The sequence below is a fragment of the Lissotriton helveticus genome, chromosome 8, assembly GCF_964261635.1.
Source record: "Lissotriton helveticus chromosome 8, aLisHel1.1, whole genome shotgun sequence".
Lineage (NCBI taxonomy): Eukaryota > Metazoa > Chordata > Amphibia > Caudata > Salamandridae > Lissotriton > Lissotriton helveticus.
In genome coordinates, this window is record NC_136069.1 from 49,075,751 (window position 1) to 49,098,535 (window position 22,785).

At 46.1% G+C, this 22,785-nt stretch overlaps 1 protein-coding gene across 2 annotated transcripts in view; it reads right to left on the reverse strand.

Moving 5' to 3' along the window:
- LOC144772340 (uncharacterized) overlaps nt 1-22,785 on the reverse strand; it is a 552,285-nt gene that overhangs the window by 450,821 nt on the left and 78,679 nt on the right. For both annotated transcript variants that reach the window (XM_078656588.1, XM_078656589.1), the window contains one exon: nt 22,373-22,546. In XM_078656588.1, coding sequence (XP_078512714.1) covers nt 22,373-22,546 — 174 coding nt within the window. The remainder of the gene's footprint in view (nt 1-22,372; nt 22,547-22,785) is intronic.

Sequence of the window (22,785 nt, forward strand, 5' to 3'; positions counted from 1 at the left end):
CTGTGCAGAGGGCCCTCTCTGATGCAGCCTGTGCAGAGCTAGATCTTCCGCTCACTGAGGAGGAACAGAGTACGGCCCTGGGTGACATGAACTCCGGAAGGGCCCGGGCTCTAACGGATATCTTTGTGAGTTTTTTTAAAAGAAATATTTCTCAATATTGGGGCCTCACTTCCTTAGGGTGGTGGATGAATCAAGGGATCGCGGTAGCCTCCCATGGAATTGGAGACATGCCGAGGTGGTTGTGCTTCATAAGCCGGGCAGAACCCCAGATCAACATGCCTCGTACCGCCCCATTTCTTTACTAAATGTAGAGGCGAAGATCTTGGCCAAAGCATTAGCTACCCGCTTCCAAACATAGATCACTACAATGATCCATCCCGATCAGGCAGGCTTCATGCCCCAGCGAGCCACATGCCATAATATCCGTCGAGCACACGTAGCCGTAGATACCATCCGGGGTTTGGGTGCTACAGCTGCGCTCTTATTGGCGGGCATGGATAGGGCCTTTGATTCCCTTAGTTGGGTAGATCTATTCGCCCTACTGAGTCGTCTTAATATGGGCCCACGTTTTCTATCTTACCTGAAACTGTTATATACAGACATTACGGCATCGGTAAGGATTGCAAGGTCCCAATCATATACATTGGACGGGGCACTCATCAAGGCAATGGAACCCCTGGCGGCCTGGGTGAGGATAGACGCACAGGTAGCTGGCTTTGAATGGGCGAAGAGGCTCTCAGACCACATCGCATTATATGCAGACTGTGAGAAAGTGAGTTTTTGTTGCAGTACCCCCCCCCCCCCCACTTTTTACCTGATACCTGATGCACTTTTCCTTGGTGTGTCCTGGGTCCCTGCCGATCAGTTACCCAGGGCCCGTCTTCCTTCCCTAAAAACTGTACAAATGCCAAAAACCCAATTGGCATCTCTGGCCACATGTCAACCCCTAGTAAATGGTACCCAGGGTATTGTGACCAGAGAAGACCCTAAGGGCTGCAGCACTTATTGTGCCACCCTTAGGGGTCCTGTACCCCGACACACACACACACACACTGCCTTTGGCGACTGAGTGTCCTAGTGCATAACTAAACAAAGTGTTGATATGGCACACATCCCTGTGTGCCATGCCCACAAACCCACTGCCCTGGCATACATCAGCCACCCCTCTAGCTGGGTACCCTATGCCAGTGGTGTGGGCACAGGTACCCGAGACTTGTGCCCCTACAGTACCCAGGGCCATTCCTGGGCACTAAGTGCAGTGATGCCTTTAAGAGTATATGGTGCTGGGAGATTGTCATTACGAACTCCACAGCACCATAATGGCTACACTGAAGACTGACAAGTTTGATATCAAACTGATCAGCACATTAAAACCACACTGATGCCAGTGTGAGATTTAATGTAAAGTGCATTACAGAGGGCATCTTAGAGATGCCCCCTGAAACCTAACATACAATCCACGTCTTGTCTGAGAGGCTGTCTAGGCTGCCACACAGCAGACAAGTTGCTGGACCCCTGGGTGGAGAGCTCCCACTCTCCTGGGCCTGCAACAATGCACAACCTGGGACGAGGTGCCAAGCCTCCTCCCCCAGGATGGGCAGGGGAAGCTTCAAAGGCATTCCGCCTTTGTGAGCTTCTCCAGACCACTTGCTGTACTCAGCAAATGGCCCCCATTAGTTCTGACCTCCACTCTGGCGGGAAGACTGGCGAGAAACCCTACGTCAGAAAGGGGTGTGTGCCAGCCTGTGCCAACTCCACCACTCAGGTGGGAGAGGCGAGCTGATGCATGACCCCGGGCTCCCCATCTTGAAGATGGGGAGCCCTGCCCAATCACAGCTAGGCTCCTGCCTCCTCCCACAGGAGAGGAGCAGGATAGGGGGTGTACCCAGCCCAGGACAGGGACCCATTGGTCCCTGCCCTTGCCCTACCTGTAACGCCCCTAAATTTAGTATTATGGGGCACCCTGAACCTTTTTCCACAGATCTAGATTATGAAACAAGAAAAAAGAACAAGGAACAAGAAGACCTGCCGTGCAGCTGCTAAAAAGAGGAAGACACCAACTGATTTGGCCCCAGTCCTACCGGCCTGTCGACTTTCGAACCTGCTCCAGCTAAACCCCGGCATCTCCAGTGGTCAGCAACCTCAAAAAACCTCAGAGGACCCGACTGCCTTGTGACTCAGACTACCTGGGTCTTCCACGAGCAGCGGAACTGCTCAAAGCAAGTAACAAGCACTGGCATCAGCCCGGTCCACGAACCCTGCACACTCTGCACCCGCCAAGCCTGGCCTGTGCTGGAGAGAATCAAGACCACAAAGACGTCCCCCCGGCGATTCTAACCTGGAATCCAGTGCCCAAGGACCCTCCTTGACGACCCAGACGACGCCTGCAGCCTTACGACAAAGGACCCCTCCGACCGCAACCAGCAGGGGGTAAGATTTCCTGACCTCAAAAGTCACCCCTGCACCCAGCGCCCCACGGCCCCCTGTGCCCAACTCCTGGGTACCTACCTGTCCTCCAAGATCCCAACTTACCCCTCGAAGTGTTGGTCGCACCAGAAGATCTTCCGTCCCCGAGCCTGCAGCCTTTGATCCCTTTTCAAGATCTCCATTGAATAACATTGAGCACCCGGCGGCTCAAAAGCACCCTGCACCCACCCGCCCGAGTGCCTCTGGTAGTGCAACCTTTGTCCTATACTACTTACCCATTTGGCCTGAGCAAGTGACCAGGAGCCCAGCTCCCACAGCCGCGTGGCCTGCTAGCCAGCAGCCACTAACCGAAGGCCCACTGCCTCGCATTGGATAACATTGGGCCTAACTACCTCTGCACCCAGCTGCCCCTGTGCCGCTGAGGGTGTACCAACTGTACCTACCTGACCCTGGGAACCCCTGAGTCTATGTCCAGAACCTTAGCTTCACCAGTCGAGTACTAACCTGAAAACTGATACCTCACTTTCCTTCCATAGGATAACATTGACTGGTTTGACTCAAAAAATGTTCGAAGTGTGAAGTTTTGAAACTTTAAAATATTAATCTAAAATCAGCCGAATACCGAATATCGAATTCCTCACCTGTGATCAGGAGAGAAGCCAGTACTGTACCTTTTAGCCCAGTACTGAACTGCAAAAGTAATCCTAACCGTGTTTACTAGTAACCTGAATTTTCTTTCATTGGAAACCATGGACTATTTTTCTGTGAAATTTCTTCTGTCTATTTTTGCAAACTACAAATATTGCTTAACAATCGTACCAATAACTAAAGCGTAATTACTTACCTGTCTTAGGTAGAGACCCCAGTGCTGGACCTAGGAGTCCAGTACTGGATTACAAAAGTAACAAGAGCCTACCTTACATGTGATTTGAATTTCCTTCCATTGGATAACATTGCTAGTTTTTCACTGAAAAGTTTCTAAGTGTCAACTTTTAAAATACCTTTATAGTCTTTAAAAATCATTGCAATAACTAAAACGTTTTTACTAAACTGTTTTCGGCTTAGACCCGAGGACTGAATCTAGGATCCAGTCCTGGAATTACAAAAGTAATTTATAAAGTAATCAGCTGCATTTATGTAGAAAAAGCCATTGAGCTCAATGTTAAATTGTGTTTAGAATTGTGTTGCCTACTGCAACTATTGTACCTATTGTGTTTACAAAGTTTATTGCCTCTTTGCAATGTAACAACCTGAGAGTACTCATATTGAGAAAAGTATATTTTGATACCTGTTGGTTCTAAAAATAAAGCACTAGATACTTAACTTCGGTAACGATATATCTGTAAGAAACAGTAGTTAGTGTTCGATTCCTTACCTTAAAATATCCCCAGGCGTCAGGCTGGATCCGAAAAGTTTTCGTCAGCACTAACCCTGCGCGTCGGTAGGCGGCGTCTGCGGCTCCGTGTCCGTCGTTGTGATTGCCGGAATGACGGAGTACTTAGACGCTGCCCTTGCGCGCTGACGTCAGTTCTGCACATAGCTTTCCGTGCCAGGAACGCAGAGCCATGAGAGAAACCGACACTGGAGCCATAAAACTAGGGCCCTGAAAGGGATGACCTTAACCCTAGATATCGGATCGTAAAACGGGGAGGATGGGTGGGGCGGTAAGGAATCGAATACTAACTACTGTTTCTTACAGATATATTGTTACCGAAGGTAAGTAATTTGTGCATCTGAAAGAAACAGGTTAGTGTTAGATTCCTTACCTTAGAATAGATACCCCAGCAATACCAACCCAGGTGGTGGGTCTGTGAACCAAGATCACACCAGAAAGCCCTGGAGAACGGAACGGCCAAAAAAGCCATCTCTCCGGACTTGGCTGTCCAGGCAGTAGTGCCTAGCAAACGTGTGCAGCGAGGCCCGACCCAGGGCAGTAGTAGCCACCGTGGCCAGAGTGGAATGGGCCCTCAGCCCAACAGGAGGCTCCTTTTTCGCCAAGAAGTAACAGACCTTGATGCACGACACGACCCACCGAGAGATGATCTGTTTGTGCACCGTCCGTCCCTACTTAGCGCCCACGTAACCATCAAAGAGCGGGTCGTCCACCCGGAACTGGCGTGTGCCGTCTAGATAGAACGAGAGCGCACGTTTTGGGTCCAGACAGTGGAGCCTCTCTTCCTCCTTCGAGGGATACAGAGGCGGAAAGAAGGTGGGCAAGGTGATGGACTGCCCGATATGAAAGGCTCTAACCTCCTTAGGCAGGAAAGAAGGACGAGTTCTCAAAACAACTTTGTCCAGATCGACAGAGAGGAAAGGAGGTTAAGAAGATAAAACCTGGAGCTCGCTCACTCACTCACTCTCCTGGCAGAGGTGATGGCAACCAGGAGTGCAGTCTTAGGAGTCAGAAGACGAAGAGGGCAATTGTGAAGTGGCTCGAGAGGAGCGAACATCAAATAGGTAAGATCAAGGTTCAGGTCCCACTAAGGCATAATGAAAGGAACAGGAGGGAACATGTACGTGATGCCTTTTAAGAATCTATTTACAACAGGGGACTTGAAAAGAGAAGGCTGATCAGGAAGCCTTAGGAAGGTTGAAATGGCCGAGAGATAGCCTTTGATAGTGCCCAGAGCAGAGCCCTGCTGGGCAAGATAAAGAAGGAAGAGGAGAACCTCTGAAAGGGGGCAGAGAGTGGATCCACAGCCTTTGTTGTGCACCATGCCACAAATGTTTTCCACCTACAGGCGTATACCGATTTTGTGGAAGGACACCTGGCTGCCAGAATCACATCACAGACTTCAGGAGGCAAGTCAAATGGCCTCAACTGTCGCCGCTCAATCTCCACACATGTAGGTGGAGACTGGACAGGTTCGGGTGGAGGACCATCCCCTGCTGCTGCGACAGAAGGTCCTCCTGAAAAGGCAGACGAATCAGGGGGATCGACTGACATGCTGAGTAGCTCGGGTTACCAGTACCTTCGTGTCCAGTCCGGAGCCACAAGGATGACATGGGTCCGGGCTCGCCTGATCGTCAGCACTCTGGGCAGAAGTGGTATAGGCGGAAAGGCGTACAACAGACCGCAGTTCCACTCGCGATGAAAAGCGTCCCTTAGCGAGTGCCGCCTTGGAAATTCCAATGCGCAGAACTGATGACATTGCGCTTTCTCTTTTGTGGCGAATAGATCTAACCAAGGCTCTCCCCACTGTTGAAAGAGACCTTGCGCCACGTCCGAGTTCAGACGCCATTCGTGAGCCATCATGCACCGGCAGCCGAGTTCGTCCGCCCTGGCGTTCAGGGAACCTGCCAGGTGTTGAGCCACCAGGGTGATGTCCTGGCGTTCCAGCCATGTCCAGAGGCGCAGAGCCTACTGACAAAGGGTCCCTGACCCCACCCCGCCTGGATTGTTGCAGTACCAAATGGCGGTGGTGTTGTCCGTGAACACCTGCACTACACTTCCCCGGACAGAGGGAAGGAATGACTTCAGTGCAAGGCGGATTGCCCGCAGCTCCAGAAGGGATGATATGGAGCCAGGACTCCGCCGGAGACCAGAGGCCTCTGATCTCCGCCTTTCCCATGTGGCACCCCATCCCAGGAGGGACGCATCAGTCACCACTACGTGCTCCATTTGGGGAAGGGAGAGGGATCTGCCGCTGACCCAATCGCAGTCCGTGAGCCACCACTGCAACTGTCTCGCAGTGCCCACCGAGATCAGGACGTGGTCGGACAGGTTGCACTGGTGCTGTGCCCACTGAAACTTCAGGTCCCACTGCAGAGCCCGCAGTGGAACCTGAAGCACCAGTAGGATGCAGGAGGCCATCAGCTCCAGGAGCCGCAGTGTCAACCTGACCGAGACCCAGGATATAGGCTGAAAGATCGGAATCAGAGCCTGAATATCCCGAATCTGCTGCTCGGGGGGGGGGGGGGAGGGGGGGAATCCGAAACTGCGCAGAGTCCAGAACCGCTCCCTGTAAGGGGACACAGCCCCTTCTTATACTGTAAATTCATTTGTCTGAGGTGCAGGGTGGGGGAGAAATCAGTTGCAGCTGGTTTTGGAGCACCCTTAATGTGCTCAACCACCCTTTCTATTCACTAGGGAGGCTTGGGTCATTAGATGCACCACAGGGGGCGGAGCCAGCATTGTGTGGTGAAAGCCCAGCCCTATTCAGGACCCAGGTGCACTCCTCCCCAGCCATCAGCATGCTAATCTGCACACTCACCACCGGGCTGACCCATCAGACTCCTGGAGCCAGGCTCAGCAGCCAGCCCCAGCCAATCACATGCCAGCACCTTTACAGCACAGGCACAGCCATGTCTAGAAGTGGCACTTCCACACTAGACACATACACGCCATATACATCATTTCGCAGCATTCAATCACACGAGTCCGCACATACCAGACTCGAGCCTGTACACCCCCCGCATCAGTAACTACCAGGGACACAGACATTCCCCATGTATTCCAATGGGAGGGCAGGCCAACCTTACTCCACGCACTCAGAGTGCGCACGCACTTTCCACTGGGACACAGTGAAAGTGCGCAGATCCCAAAAATCACCATCACCAGGTCACCATTAAAAGCAAAAAGTCTAGGGGTGAACCTGCCCGAAGGGCCAAGTCCAACAGGGACGTAGAGGCCTGAATTACCAGGCTCTCAGGGGTGGGGTAAACGGACAGAAAGCAGGGGTCGCCCGTCGGGCAACGTTCCGATCCACAGGAAGGCCTGTAGCGGGCTTAGACCAGGTGCCAATCAGATTGTTGGTGACGGCTTCGTTAAACTGCAGTAGAGGCTCCGAGGAACTTGCCTGCGGTTTGAGCACCTCGGTGAGGATGTTAGTCCTCACGGCTGTGACAGGGAGCTCAACACCACGCTATAAGCAGCCCCCACCTCTGAAGTCACGGAAGGAGGAGAGATGAATTCAGTGTCGGGCGAAGTGTCCAGACTACTGGCCTCCCCCAGCTCATCTGCCCAGTCCTGGTTCAACCGGCACTGCTGTGCCAGAGGGTCCTCAGACCCCTCCCAGTCCTCCTTGTCATCCATCTCCTGATAAACAGGCAAGAATGATGGAGCCGGGTCGTAGGTGAAGGCCTCACCCATCGACGCCGGTCCAACGCCGGACCCGGACTGAAACTGGGGTTAACGTTGTCCGTGGACGACGCCGGGAGCGACACCCTTGGGGGGGTCGGCGTCAGCGGAGGAGTCGGGAGGTCAACTGGCGATGACCCGGATCCAGGCCTGGATCCTGCGGGGCCCTGCGGCGTCGGGACCGGAGTCGACGACGGGGCCGAAGCACCCGACGGCACCGGGGCCGCCGGCCCGCTAGGACTCCCAGTCGGACCCGTGGGGCCAGAAGGCGCCTCGGCACTTTCCGACGGAGGGAAGTGCGACCTCATGGCCGTGAGGAAGGAACTTATCTCCTCTGGCGTCGCGTGCAGCCCAGGGACCGTCGGGTATGGAGCTGGACGAGACGCCTGTGGCGCGGGCGGTGTCGCCCGAACCGCCGGCCGCATCGTGCAAGCTTCGGGGGGAATCGGAAGAGCGATGACGCCTCTTCGACTTCTTTTTCAAATGCCTCGACTTACCCGAGGACTTGGAGCCCGACGAGGGGTGGTGACTCGTCGAGCGGCAATGACTGCGGCTCCGCGACCAGTCCCTCGACTTCCTCCTCGACCGGGACCTCGAGCGCCGCAGAGTCGACTGCCAGAGCTCGAGCAGCTTACGGGACTGCTCCACTCTAGCCTTCGAGGTCAAGGCCCGGCAGTCGGGGCACGACTTGTCCTCATGGTGGGCCCAGAGGCAGTAAAGGCACCGATGGTGGGGGTCAGTCACCGACATCAGGCGGTGACAGTCCTCGCAAGGTTTAAAACCAGGCATCCTTAGCGACACCGCGAGTCTAAGGTCGACTCGAGAAGTGATCAAAAGAGATCAAAAAAGTTAGTCAAAAATGACTAGAGTACTGCTCTTCCCGGATCTGCGCTAGCTGGCGCGGAAAAAAGAATAACTGACGTCAGCGCGCGAGGGTGGCGTCTAAGTACTCCGACGAAGTCATTCCGGCGTTTACGACGCCGGATGCGGAGCCACAGACGACGTCTACCGACGCGCAAGGGTACTGCTGACGAAAACTTTCCGGATCCAGCCAGACGTCTGGGGATATTCTAAGGTAAGGAATCTAACACTAACCTGTTTCTTTCAGATACACCTATATATTTTAATATAAAAACAATTGGCCTAGAGTTCAGTTCTTGAGTGCGTGAACCTTTTGCTGACTGAGTGTGTACAACAAATGCTTTACACTGTCCTCTGGTACTGCCTTACTGCTCGACCAAGCTACCACTTTAGAGAGTAAGGTCAGACCTGACTTTAACCTCGGTTATACCTCTGGGGATTGTGGACTCTATACACACTGCAAAAAACACAGTTGATGGACAGAATGTAGAACAATGTCATACATTCACCCCAGTACAAGGATCTGGGCCTAAATCCATCGTTTTTTTGCACTCCAAACCACCCTGGGTTAGACACTGGCTATATGCAAATCAGCTCGGACCCTGTGCCTCATGGGAACAGTCCAGTCCGAACTACCAAGCCATGTCTTTCCCAGACCGGAATCAAGCATCCAAGGACCGGTTTCTGGCTATCAGCCTTCATCAGCCTGAATAGCTTAACTCCAGTGGTGTGGAGAGCCTGGGACTCACGTCGGAGCATACCCAGCCCACTCGGGGTGAAAATTGCAAAAAACACAGATGGAGTGCAAAAAAACGATGGATTTAGGCCCAGATCCTTGCACTGGGGTGAATGTATGACATTGTTCTACATTCTGTCCATCAACTGTGTTTTTTGCTCTATACACACTGTACCTTACTTTGGTCCAGTATATGTAGAGCCACTTTCTCACACTGACTATGTCCTCTTCTTCTTAACAGATGTCAATAAAACGGGGCCAAGATTGCTTCGTATCATTCAAGTATTCGGAGAGTCGTCAGGTTTATATATGAATCCCTGCAAATCTACTCAGTGGGTTCTGGAGGAACAGATGGAGTTGGGGTCTTGGGTATCGGCTACACAAGTTACGACGGCGGGACTGAAATATCTAGGTGTCTTTTTGTCAGATTCACCAAGTGTGTCCTGTGGTAGGAACCTTGTTCCAATATGGCCGTGGGTGCGAGAAGAGCTGAGGACATGGTTGCACATGCCCAATCTATTTATGGTTGGTCGGCCATCTTGAATATGGGGGCGCTGACGCGTCTGCTTCACCAGCTGCTGAATCATCCATACCCTCTTCCGCCTCAATGGTTTCACCAGGTCAGAGCGGCTCTGGGTCAGTTTCTATGGGCGGGGTCGTCCAGAGTGGCGTTGCGAATCTGCTTTCAATCGACGTACTGTGGGGGGTTGGCCACATCGGATGTCCAATCATACTACATGGCCTCACACCTGATAATGAATGAATGGTGGTATGGGGACAGGTCATATCCTGCATATGCGGCGGAGAGAAGACGTATCGGGGACTCTACCGTACATGCTATTCTATATTTGGCACCACTTCGCAATTCTGTACCGTCGGCTATAGGAGTAATATTCCAGGTTTGGAAACAGGCCCTGCGTAAAATGGAGTGGTGGGGCAGGTTGACGGAAGAAACACCACTGTGGTTTAATGGACGAGTGCCACAATTAGCAGCCCTTTCGGGATTTCGAGGCTGGGATAATATACAAATACCTCCAATGTAGACATGCCATCTCCCCCAGTATTGCAGGACTGGAGGCCCTTCCAGAGTTCAGTCCCATTGAAGCCAAAGTCTTCATGGGAGACTTAAAAGACCATACAATCTCCAAAATCTATCAGTCCTTGGTGACAATTAGTCCCTCTACATTAGACAAACTTAGAGAGGCATGGGAGGGAGATCTCAGCCCACTGGATGGGGACGATTGGACAGAGGCATTGGCCTCCCTGTGGGAGGCAGCCATTACGATGCGCCTTCGCCTAATTCAATTTAAATACCTACATCGGGTTTACTATACCAGGGTCAGGTTGTGGAGAGCAGGCCAGGTTTCAACCCCAACATGCTTACGATGTGGTCGGGAGGATTGAACCCTCATTCATACAATTTGGCATTGCACGACCCTCACAATATTCTGAAGAGGGGTTTTGGCCTGCCTTGCAGAAGTGTTGGGGTGGAAGCTCCCCTCTTAACCCAAATTGGTACTGCTACATATAATGGAGGCTATCGGGGGAAATATTTATAAACAACATTATTACTGGGGCTCACATTAGCGAAGAGAGATATTGCACGGAAATGGAAAGCGGAAGCCCCCCCTTCTTTGTCTATGTGGAAAAATGGCCTAGAGATTCCAATATTTAAGGCTAGAGAATGTCCGCAAAAACATCCCAAGATATGGAGGCAATGGGCAGACTATCGAGGTCTCTACCTTGAACCAATTCCTTCTGTAGATGCTTTAATCCTGTAATGACCATTCAGGACTATGGAGTGATAGACCGACGACTCAGTGGTACTTTTTATGTGGGGAGGTGGGTATCAATGCGGCCTAGAATGTCTAGTGCTGCAATAGTGCAACAGGGGATGTTATGTGGTTTACGTTATATTGTTTCTTTCTGAAAATGTCTATTCTATTCTAAATGACAATTCAATTATCTTGTACCTTTTACTGAGGCAGTAGGCATCTGGGTTACAGAGCCCTGCATTGTATTTGATACTCGACAAAATAAAATCGGTTTCCAAAATAAAATAAAAAAATCTGTCAGGATAAGTTTCTAGATGTGATGGGTCAAAAAGACAGAATTATGGATATGGGGAAGAGGGCCATGTGAATTATACTCTGCTTGATGTAGAGCTGCTCAGGGGTTGGAGGCAGAGAGCAGGGGTGCTGTTGAGAACACTGGTTTACTGACAGAGAGAAGGAAGGCAATGCTATCCCCAAACTAAGCTCCAAATTGGGTGACATGGCTCAGAGAGAACCCAGCGATAATGCTAAGGGTCTACTCTTTGGCAAATGGCTTGTGAAGAGTTTAGGTAAATATGTAGCTATGTTTACAGTCTTGGATAAAGCTCAGACAATATGAGGAAGGTGTTTGGTAACACAGTTTTTGGAAGGGCAAGTAGAAGGGGACCCACAGCTGGACGGGCTATCAAAAGTACCAGTATTACACCCAATTTAGAGGCAGAGTATTTCAGGCCTCATCTGGCTTTTATCCAAATCGTGGAAGAGGAAGGTTTTTCTGTACATGTGGTAAAAGTTACGGAAACCAAGGTGAGTATGGAGATTATTTTTGGCTCTTCCCAAAAAAGAGTAGGGGGACGTTTAAGTGAGGTCATAAGAGAGTGAAAGCAGTTAACTCAGGACCACTGGGTATTGGAGACAATACAAGGTTAAAGTATAGAATGTATAAGTTTGCCACTTTGAGAAAGGAGCTAAGATAGTTGGCAGAGAAGGAATTAAGAAAGGTGGTGGACTTGGAGATAGAGTCTATATTACAAAAGGAAGAAGTGGTATGCTTAAAAAGAAACAGCAAAGTGCTTTGTAAGAACAGTTTTTGGGGTAAAAAAAGAAGGAAAGGGATGGAGACGGAAATGAAACAAATTTTTGGCATACAGGCACTTCAAAATGTAGGGAATCCATTGTCCGAGAGATTTGTTGATAGGAAACTACTAGTTGGTGAAATTCGATTTTAAGGAGGCATACTTCACGATTCCCATAGGACAGGAGAGTTAGAGAGGTTTACAGTTCTGTTGGAGAGGACAAATAGACCAATTTCAATGCGTCCCATTAAGGCTTTCATCAGCACCATGGTGTTTTACGAAAGTCATGGGAGTAGTGATTGTGTATTTATGGGAGAGAGGAACTCAGTTATTTGTGTAGTTGGACAACATCTTAATTATGTCCCAGGATATGGACGATCTAAAGAGAGATTTTAGTGCAGGTGATGAGCATGTTGGAAGGTTTAGGTTTCATTGTCAACAGAGAGAAGTCAACTAAGAAATTGGACCTTTTAGGCTTCCAAGGAGACACAAAGAAATTCAATTCAATTCAAAAGAAGCTTTATTCGGTTTCAGTTTCGAGAATCCATAAAAGCACATAAAAATATAAAACAGACATTATATTACATTAAATAAGACCTATTTCATAAAAACAGAAGTAAACAGAAGTAAACATACCGAATTGCCACTAAAATTCAATATAAAAGAAAATCAATTCATTGACAATCTAAAACGCAGTAGGCTCTTTAAAAAAGTTGTCACACTATACAGGTAAATTCGTCCTCCAAGATTTGTAGTCTGAGTAGAGCAGGTCTGCATTGTCTCAGTCCCCAAGTAAACTGAGTATATACCTTTGCCTGATTGTGGTGTAAAGTTTACAAAATAGGATGCAGTGTAACGTGGATTGTTGAGATACATCATCACAAGGACAGGGGGTCAGGGATCTTGACCAGGAATTAACCTCGGGAAAAGTGGTTAGTCTGAAGAAACTGCCCCCCCTAAAGCGAGTTAAGAGCATACGGGAATAACTACTCTGGGTAATTATTAAGTATCTCTGGGGGCCTTGGCCTTCTAACATCAGATGATTTTGCATGACAGACACTTTCTTACTCTCCAGCTGCCACCTAGTCTCTCCCAGGTAAGGGAGACAGATTTCCTTCAGTTTCTTCCTAGGAATGCCTATCATGCTAGACGGGTTGTCAAAAAAAGCAAGGCACATTGTGACATCTATTTGGCTGATGCTAAGATTGAAGAAACTAAAACTTTCACTTACCTGAGCATAAATTTTGCAAATTGGTGGCAGCAGCAAATGCTAGGACATTGGCCTTCTCGCGTGCAATAGGCGCGATACGCAATTTCACCATTAAGTTAGGGGGAAGACCAGTAAAAATCATGATTGAAATTTATAATGCTAAGTGCGTGTCCACTGCAATTTATGGAGCAGGCATATGGGGGCATTACTGACACCGCAAAAGTTTCAGGCTTGTGAAAATGCCTTTCTTCGTTATCTCCTGGCTGTTCCTAAATCAACCGCCACATATGTTTCACCCAGAGTTGGGCCTAGTCTACATGTCAGACCTCATTAAGACGAGCCCAATCCTGCTGTGGCATAGGGTGTGGGTTTCCCAAGAGACAGGGTTAAATAGGGATATCATCCAGGACTGCATGAACCTTCAGGGGAGTATGAGAATAGAGTGGTTCAGGTATGTGAGACATTTCCTAATGGCCATTAGGAATATTTTGACACAAAGAAATTAATGTGTCAGCCTCCAGAGAGGGAGGTGAAGATGAAAAAGGAAAGAGTTTCTTTTACTAAGAGATCCAGCTCAGATGATAGGATTGTTATAGTCTATCCAAGCTATTTTTCCAGGACTTCTTCATTATTAGTACTTCTCCTTTCAACCTATGCAAAGAAAAGGGCTTTGGTATGGAGACAGGATAACATTGCGTTCAGAGGCAAAGGATGAATTGCTATGGTGGTAGGACAATATGCAAACGTGGAAATGCCGAGCCATATCTGAATGTGCCCAGAGTTTTGTATTAGCAACATATGCAAGCCAGAGAGGTCGAAGAGCTCGGTTGGGAGCTCAGGAGGAGTAAGGATCACAGGAAGAGGTTACGACATATAAATTGCCCATAACTAACAGAGGGATTGTATGCCTTTAAAAGTTTCAAAGAGGTTTTGAGGGACAGACCGTGTTGATGAAAATTGATGCGTCAGCAGTAGTGTAGATCAACAGATTAGGAGGGAGCAGTTCCAGTGGATTGTCAGAGCCGGCAAAATATTTCTGGAATGTTTGCTTTGAGCACAGGATTACTGCCAGAGCAGAGTATTTACATGGAGAGATGAATATGTCGGGGTGTTTGAATTAAAGAAATTTCAGGGATTTAAGCGACTGGCAGTTGGATCGGTGTTGTTTTTGCAAGATACACAAGATAGGGGACCATTAGAGGTAAATAGGTTTGCAAGCTGGTTGATTCGCCAGTTACCAACTTATTAAAGTTGGAATGCAGAATCCAGAGGAGAATGTAGAGGATGCATTCCAACAGGTTTGGCAAGTGAAGAGAGCTTATACTTTTCTAAAGTGAAGAGAGCTTATACTTTTCTTCCATTTGCGATGTTCTAGAGAGTATTGAAAGTGAGGGAGGAGAGATGTCAGATAGATATGGTGACAAAATGTTGGATCTCGTGGAGGCTCCTATCGTGGAAGTGATAAATGTTTAATTGGAACAGTGGAGACAGGACTATGAATTATTAAAGATCAACGGTATCTCCAGGACATGCTCAAGTGGATGGTAGATCGGTTGGTAGGAATGTGTTGGTTAGCAGAATATTGAAGAGTGGGAGGTTGAGGAGACCTCCCAGGGCATGGACGTGAATATGCTTTTGAAGCTATTTCAGGAATGACCTCTAAATAGATATTTAGATTTAAAGAAGCTTTCTGAAAAGTTGGCTACACTTAAGTCTGATGTCATGTAGTAGATATTCTGACGTAAATGTATTGGAGGTAAGTAATTGAATCTATGGTCCAGCAGGAGTGCATTTTGAAATATGGAAGAGGACTAAGACCATGTGGGAGTCAGTCTTTTATCCTAGATTTTCAGAAAAGACTAAATTGTGTTTAGTGGAATGCCTGCATGAGTATGAAGGGAGAACGTTGGAACATAGAGGTCATGGACAAAATCAACTATTTATTTCAAATGTTAAACCACACAAGGCAGTGAGTTCGGCAACAATTGCAAGATGGGTAAAAGACAATATGAAGTAAGCTGGAATGGTTGTAAACAAATTTAAACCACACTCGCTGAGAGGTGCAATGGCACGTAATTTATATATGTCTGGTCGGCATTTGGAAGAGATTCTTAATGCGGCCTATTAGTCAAATGCTTGGACATTTGCAAAGCATTATTTTACACCAATAAAGCATGTGTCAAATGTGGTGTTAAACGAAGAGATTTAAACAATCATAATGGTAGCATCCAGTCTTAAAAAATTAAATGGAGATTCTCCAAATGAAATGAAAAGAGAATCAATATTCCATTAAAGACACAGAGGCTAACATTATCTAGCCGCCATGACCGAGATATTGAACAGGAGTAAAGTAGTAAAGTAGCAAGGTAAAAGTGGAATAATAGTATAATTAGAGTAAATTAATAAGGGTAGTGAAATATCTAAATTAAACAGAGAGTTGTGCAAGATTCATCAAAAGTGACAATTTGATTTTCTTTATAAAGACTTCGTAGAGAAGAAGAGGACAGGAGACCGCGGATAATTAAGGAAAGAAGAGACTTACAGGGGAAAGGTTATATCTCGGTTTAAAGCGGAAAAGTGTTCCAAAATGGGATTACTTATGAACGGAAGTGTTCTAACTCTAGATTGTTGCTGTTGGATGTTCTTTAAAGGTGCTGCGGAGTGGAATTAAGAGAGGTTATGCATAATGTTAGCCCCCATGTCTTTAATAAAATCTTGATTCTCTTCTCATTTCATTTGGAGAATCGCCATTCCCAAAGGCAGGAATGCTACGAAGCTCCACACTGGTTGACCAAGTTATTGAAAGGATGGAAAGAAAGAAGTGAGGGAAAACAATTGAAGACCAGTTACATACATCCTATAATCACTATCTTTATAAACTGTACCTCCGATAATGACCAAACACTGATTATTTTTGTGGTGTATTTCACTGCACTGAAAATGTAATAAAACAAGTTTAAGCAAAACAAAAAAGCAGCTGTTGAAATAAACAAAAGAGGTACACCTCCTTATTATACAACTGGACCAACCCACATCAGGACTACTTATTTTACAGCTAGCTCCATCTTGGTTCCACTTGCAGTGACACGGTCAGATGAAGGCATGGACTCAAGCTATCAAGGGCCCTTGGTGTAGGGTTCAAACTGAGCACTGCAACCCAACATCTGCCAAGCAAATAAGGCGTACTCACACATAACCAACCCGCCAAACTAGTCCAATCTCCTCCTTTGACTATCCGGATATAGTGGCAGTAGATTCACATATTAAGAAATTATAAGAGCCCATCGTTTTCCCTTTAATCAAAAACGTGATCAGGGCGGGGAAAATAAGAATCCAAGAGCCATTCTTATTTGCTTGCAAAATTACTTGCTCCGTGAGATTCTGTATGACCTAGCAAGACCTTCAAAGACCAGAAAGGGATTGGGGCATGAATTTTTTGTAAGGCCCGACTTTTGCCCGGTAACAGTGCAGCAACGTTGGAGGCTTAAGCAGTTAATGGCTCCAATCCAGTCTAAAGGGGCGCAAGTATTTTTGTTAAACCCTGCAAAACTCAAGGTGGTATACAGGGGGAAAAGCACTTTTCTCATGTCCGAGGTTAAAGCACAGCAATTTTTAGATGAAATGCAATAGAAACCAGGACAAGGGCTACATACCCCAGTCATGCTTCTTTTCTTTTTGAGTTTCCGGGGTTTTCTTTTTTCTCAATAATGCAGGGGGTAAGATATAATATGGGCCTGGGTGGATCAGGTAGAACCACTTAGCTCATCATCACTTTCCATCAATGAGGGCTTACGCCCTTAAGCTTCTGGTGGTGGGGTTTTGGGAGGAGGGTGGTTTGGGTGGGGGGGTTTGTGGGGGGGGGGGGTTGGAGGGAAAAGGGTGTTCTGTGGGGTGCAGGGAAGTACAGCTGAAGGATGCCTAGTTTTGGTGTATTTGAACTATGTATGGCTGAGCTCATTTGTAGGAATGTTTTCTTTTTGTAATTGTAAGACCAACTGTGGTATTATACTAATACAAGATAATGGTGAAATTTTCAGTTTGTTCTATCAATGTGTGTGGTTAAATGATAGAAGAAAAAGGGGGATAACTGCTCAGGTGTTTAAAGCTATGCGGGCTGACTTAATATGCATGCAAGAGACTCATGTCTCTTGGTCAAATAGGGGATGGTTTAAGGACCTAGGAATGGAGTTTGTGGGATGCTCACGTCAAAGTTCCACGATAAGGGGGGTGGCCATTTTAAAGAGGTTTGGGGTGGGGGAAGTCAATAGAGTTAAAGAAGACCCGTTGGGACGATGGGTCATTGCTGAATTTAAACTTGGGGGTTCGCTTATTACTATTTGCTCAGTCTATGCTTCTACTGTTGATGACCCCACAGTTTTCCATCAACTAAGTGTGGAGCTGGCTTTATGGCCACCTAGGTTAATATTATGTGGGGACTTTAACCTTCATATGGATGAAACATTTGATATCTGTGGAAATATTGCATATGTGGGGAGAAAAAAAGAATGTCTTTAAAGCAGTTAAAGGGATTGCTCAAGAATACTGTCTGAAAGATGTGGGTTTTGAGAAAAGGGGGGGAACTTATGGATGTACTTTTTTTTCTGCCCCACATCAAAAACATTTTAGGTTGGATTATTTCTTTGTTGCAAGGAACTTTTTTAATGAGTTGACAAGTTGAATACAGAGTTTTACCCAAAATTGTGTCAGATCATAACCCCATATTGTTTAGTTTTGAATCAACTATGCCATTCTGCCCCCGGCCTTGGTCTTTTGACCGTAAACTCTTGTTCGATGCATCCTATGTTGAGCATATGAATACTTGGATCCCTGAGTTTTTTACTAACAACAAGGGCTCTGCCTCGTCAGAGGTAGTCTGGGATGCATTTAAGTGTGGGGTTCGAGGAAAAAACTTGAGCTATCTAATAAAAAAACAGAGGGTGATTCGAAATAATGAGGAATGTGAGTTGAATAAACTGAGATTGTTAGAGATTCGTCTCATGCAGGCCTGTAATAAGGGCTCAGTTACAGATAATATTATTAAGGAGCTATTAGCCCATAAGGTCAAGATTCACCAGGGATTCGCTTTAAAATTTGCTCAGTTACTTGCAGCTTTTCGAACTGAGGTTTATGAGGTGGGAGAAAATTCGGGGAAACATCTGGCCAAGAGGGCAAGGCAGAAAGCTGTGTTTGCCAGTATTGATAAAACTAATGACATTGCAGGGGCGACTGTTAGTAATCCTGCAGATATACTCAAAGTCTTTCGCGATTTTTATTCTAAACTTTATACTGATGATACGGCAGGAGACTGCACAGACCGAATAACTCATTTCACTGACCAGGCCTTGAATGGCATCTTATCCATGCAGGAGAGGGAGAAGTTGGATCTGCCCATTACTTGGGAAGAGATTGAGGTGTCGCTAATGTCACTGGCTTCTGGAAAAGCTGCAGGTCCAGACCTTATTCCCCTGGAGTTCTTTAAACACTTCCGCAGTATTTTAAGAGCAGAACTGCTGGGCTTATTTCAAAGAGCCCAACAAGGTATCGCCCCTCAGTCATGGCACGATTCTATTAGAACTGTTTTTCTTAAAAAGGGTAAACCTCCTCTGCTACCGTCATCTTTTCGCCCTATTTCCCTCATAAATGCTGACTGCAAAATTTTCTCTAAGATCCTTGCTTCACGTTTATCGAACATCATATCTCCATTAGTTTCCAAATACCAACATGGTTTCATCCCTTCTTCCCGAGACACCGCGGATCATTACCGACGAGTGATCACGTTTCTGGATTGGTCCCAGGCAACCCGGTCCAATGTTGGACTTATATTTTTAGATGCTGAAAAAGCCTTTGACCGGGTTGCTTGGAGCTATTTATGGGATGTGTTAGCCAGGAAGGGATTAGGTTCAGGGTTTCTAATGGCTTTAAAAACCTTGTATATTGCTCCAAGGGCGTGTATTCGAATTAATGGCCAGCTTTCTCCCTTTTTTTTTTTATTACTAGGGGCACTCGTCAAGGATGCCCCTGCTCACCTTTACTTTTCACACTCTACATTGACCCCCTAATTAACCGGTTTATTATGGAACAAAGGATCAGCCCTATTTGTTTAGCTAATATTAACTATCGTGCATTGGCTTATGCTGATATTGTTATAACAACTACTGACGTGCAGACGGCTCTTCCGGCAATTAACGAACTCGCTAAACAATTCGGGTCATTTTCCGGGTATAAACTCAACATGGAGAAGACGCAGATTTTATGTTCTGGAGATAATCCATCTTTAAACATTCCTACTATTTCAGAGGTTATATACTTAGGAATTAAAATATCATTGCCCATAGAGAAAATACCCGAACGTAATATTAATCCCGTGATATCCCGAATTAATAGCTCGTTACAACGTCTAGACCACTTACACCTGTCACTGCATGGTAGACTTAACATTTTAAAAATGTTGATTTTACCAAAAGTACTATATATGTATCGCACTATACCGTTGGAATTTCCTCCCTCTTGTTTTAAAAGCTTAGAAAGGACCACCTCTAGGTTGTTATGGGGCTATAAACGCCATCGGAAAGCTTAAAAGAAGATGATATTGAGTAAGGAGTGTGGGGGATGGAACGTTCCTTTTTCTTCTTTTATTATTTAGCAGCAACGCTCCAATATATTAGACCTCTTATAATCGGTGACAGAGCAGACATTCCTGCTTGCCAAGCCCCATCTATTTTTGAATTAATCATGGGCGAGAAAGTAAAAGGTAGTTTTCTCAAGGTCGTTGAGCCAAGTTACCACAAAAAGACAAAGTATAAGACGCTGAAGTCAGCTTTTGGAGCTTGGCAAAAAGTACGGAAGCATCTGTCTATATCTAAATTAAATGCTTATACCCCTTTAGTGTCGCCTGGGCTTTTGCCCGATATTTTTTGTGATTTGACGGTTTATAGATGGGAGCAGAAAGGATTACGATATTTGGGTGACTTATTTAGCAACGGCCAAATTGTATCTTTTCAAGAATTAGAGAATACATTTCTGTTGGCACAAAATGATTTTTTTTAATTCCTTCAGATCCGCAGTTTTTTACAGAGCCATACATTTATTACTTCAGCTAGAATGACATTTGTTTTACTGGAACTTCTTCAGAATAAAATCTCTATAGGCTCTCTCTATTTAAGCTTAATTCAAGAATGTGGAGATGATATGGAACAATGTCAGCTGAAATGGGTTAGTAAATTAGGCCTCCCTGGTATAGATGTTTTGTCATCTGTTAAATGTGCTTCGGAATGTTTAATCACAGGGATGATGAAATCCCAGCATTTCATGTGTATACATGATCTTTACTATACCCCTAGTAAGGTTGTTAAGTGGAGCACCAGTACTGGAACGAGCTGTAGCCGCTGCGGGTTATATGCAGCTAATAATTTACATATGTTTTTCCAATGTCCCAAACTTAGGAGTTTTTTTCAACAAATTGAAAGCTTTCTTGCTGTCGTTCTCAATTGTGATATCACAGTAAACACAGAGATGGTGTTATTAGGAAGGGATTTTTCTATCTCTAGATCAAAATCGGTAACTTATTTTTTGTTTATTTGTATGGCAGTGGCTAGAGCCTGTATTACCAGGGAGTGGATTAATTCAGATCCTCCTTCTTTCTTTACTTGGCGTGAAAAATTACTGTTTATGTATAATATTGAGTCTGCCATTTATAAGTTAAAAGGCATCAAAAAAAGAACTTTGGGGGAGAAAATCTGGGCTCCAATCGCTGACTGGATTTAATTAATTTCTTGGACTTTATACGTTTTTTTTGTATCCTGTACGCATCCAAGATGATAACAAATTTTCTTTTGTTTATGATGGTTTATTTGTATTGCTGTATTTCCCTGTAATAAAAACAATAAAATCAACAAAAAAAAAAAAAAAAAAAAAAGATTCACATATTAAGAGGTGGGGATTGTCAAGTGGCCACACTTGGATCCACTAAGCTCTCTGCCCACAACCTCACTTATGCCGTGTTTGTTACAAATCATGTGTCAGTGAGCCATCATTTGCTATGATTAGGAAGAACTGAAGTATACAAAATAGGGATTGATGGAATGCTTGAATTAATCTCAGCCACTGGTAATCACTCGTGGCCACATCCCTGTTCATCGTTATTCGGCACACCATGCCACTTCAGGTTCGAAACAGCCATACGCAAATCAGTCATGCCCCAGATACACTGTTCCCATGAGGAACAGGTTTGATCAGACTGGCATAAAACGGGCTTTTAACTAAAGTGGCATAGTGGGTGGAAATGGACTGGAATGTGGTCCGAGAGCTTGCTAGTGGCAAATATTAATTCGGGCACTCCATCCATCAACCTGTTATTGTTTACAATTAGGAAGCAGGCATGCAAGTCTAGGTGCTGTGCCAGGGCCACCATGTTAGGAGTTTAGGAAAGGCTTCAAGGTGTTTGCTCAGCAGAATGCTTGAAATGAAACAGCAGAATCATACAGAAATATCCAACTTGCCAGGCACATCATGGAGCTCCCTCAAAAGGCTGCCATCTTGGCATGTAGCACTGTAGTGCCCCCGTAAAGAAATATTCCAGCACCAGTAGATGTGAATTCAGATCTATATACAGAACACCTGGTTTAAAATCGCTGATACATGGAGTGCATTAATGGAGAGAGCAGTGCAAGAGAGCATGCAAGAAAATTGGGAATGCACTGTCCTATGAAGCACCCTAGTAATCTGTACAGGGAAACATCCATGATGGAGCTCCTTCCCACTCTGTACTTAAGCACTGCTCGTACGCTTATCTTCACATTATATAGGTTTTACAAGGAAGAGACAGAACTTGCTGTTATGGTCTGTACCACAGCCCTTTCAAAGGCCAGCAACCATTTCCCATCTTTGGCCTGGAAATGAGGACAGCAGCTCCCTTGAACTCTGCTGGTGAGCAATAAGAAAGTCATGCATGGCCTGTGCAGGTATATCAAAGGAGCAAGGCAGGACATGGCCTCTGTGCCAATGACTTTCAACTCAACATCCAGCCTACCCAAACCGAAAATATCAAAAAACTAAACACATTTGATAATCACTCCACAAAAATAAACAACACCGCCCCTGCTCTTTACTCCGCGAAATAAACCCTTTACATCTTAATGTATGCAAGTGAATATAGTGTACTGCTTGAGACTCACTGGTTATAATAAAAAAGACAAACTTTTTCCTGACCTGTGCCAAGGGTACTGGGGATATCCCAGTCCGAGCAGAGCAGGTCAGGGCTCTCGATGTTGGCTGTGCTGAACAGATGAGGGCGAACCCTTTTCTTTGTGTTCAGAGGATATATCGGCCATTGGGTTGCTTTACTGCTCATGGTGATCACGTCCAGTTTCATCACTGATGCACCTATAACAGGACAGAAAAGGTAATAGACTGCAATCTCACCGAAATACAATATAAATCCGTTTGCAGGAGAGATTATGCTTTCGTTTGAAAAGGTGAACCTAATTTACTTAAATAAAAATTCTATGTTAATCTCAGTTACAACAGTCAAAGAAATGCAACGTTATCAAAAACTATACAACATGAAAAAACACAGTTATACGTCATGACTTTCTATTATAATACATTTCCTCTTCACTAAA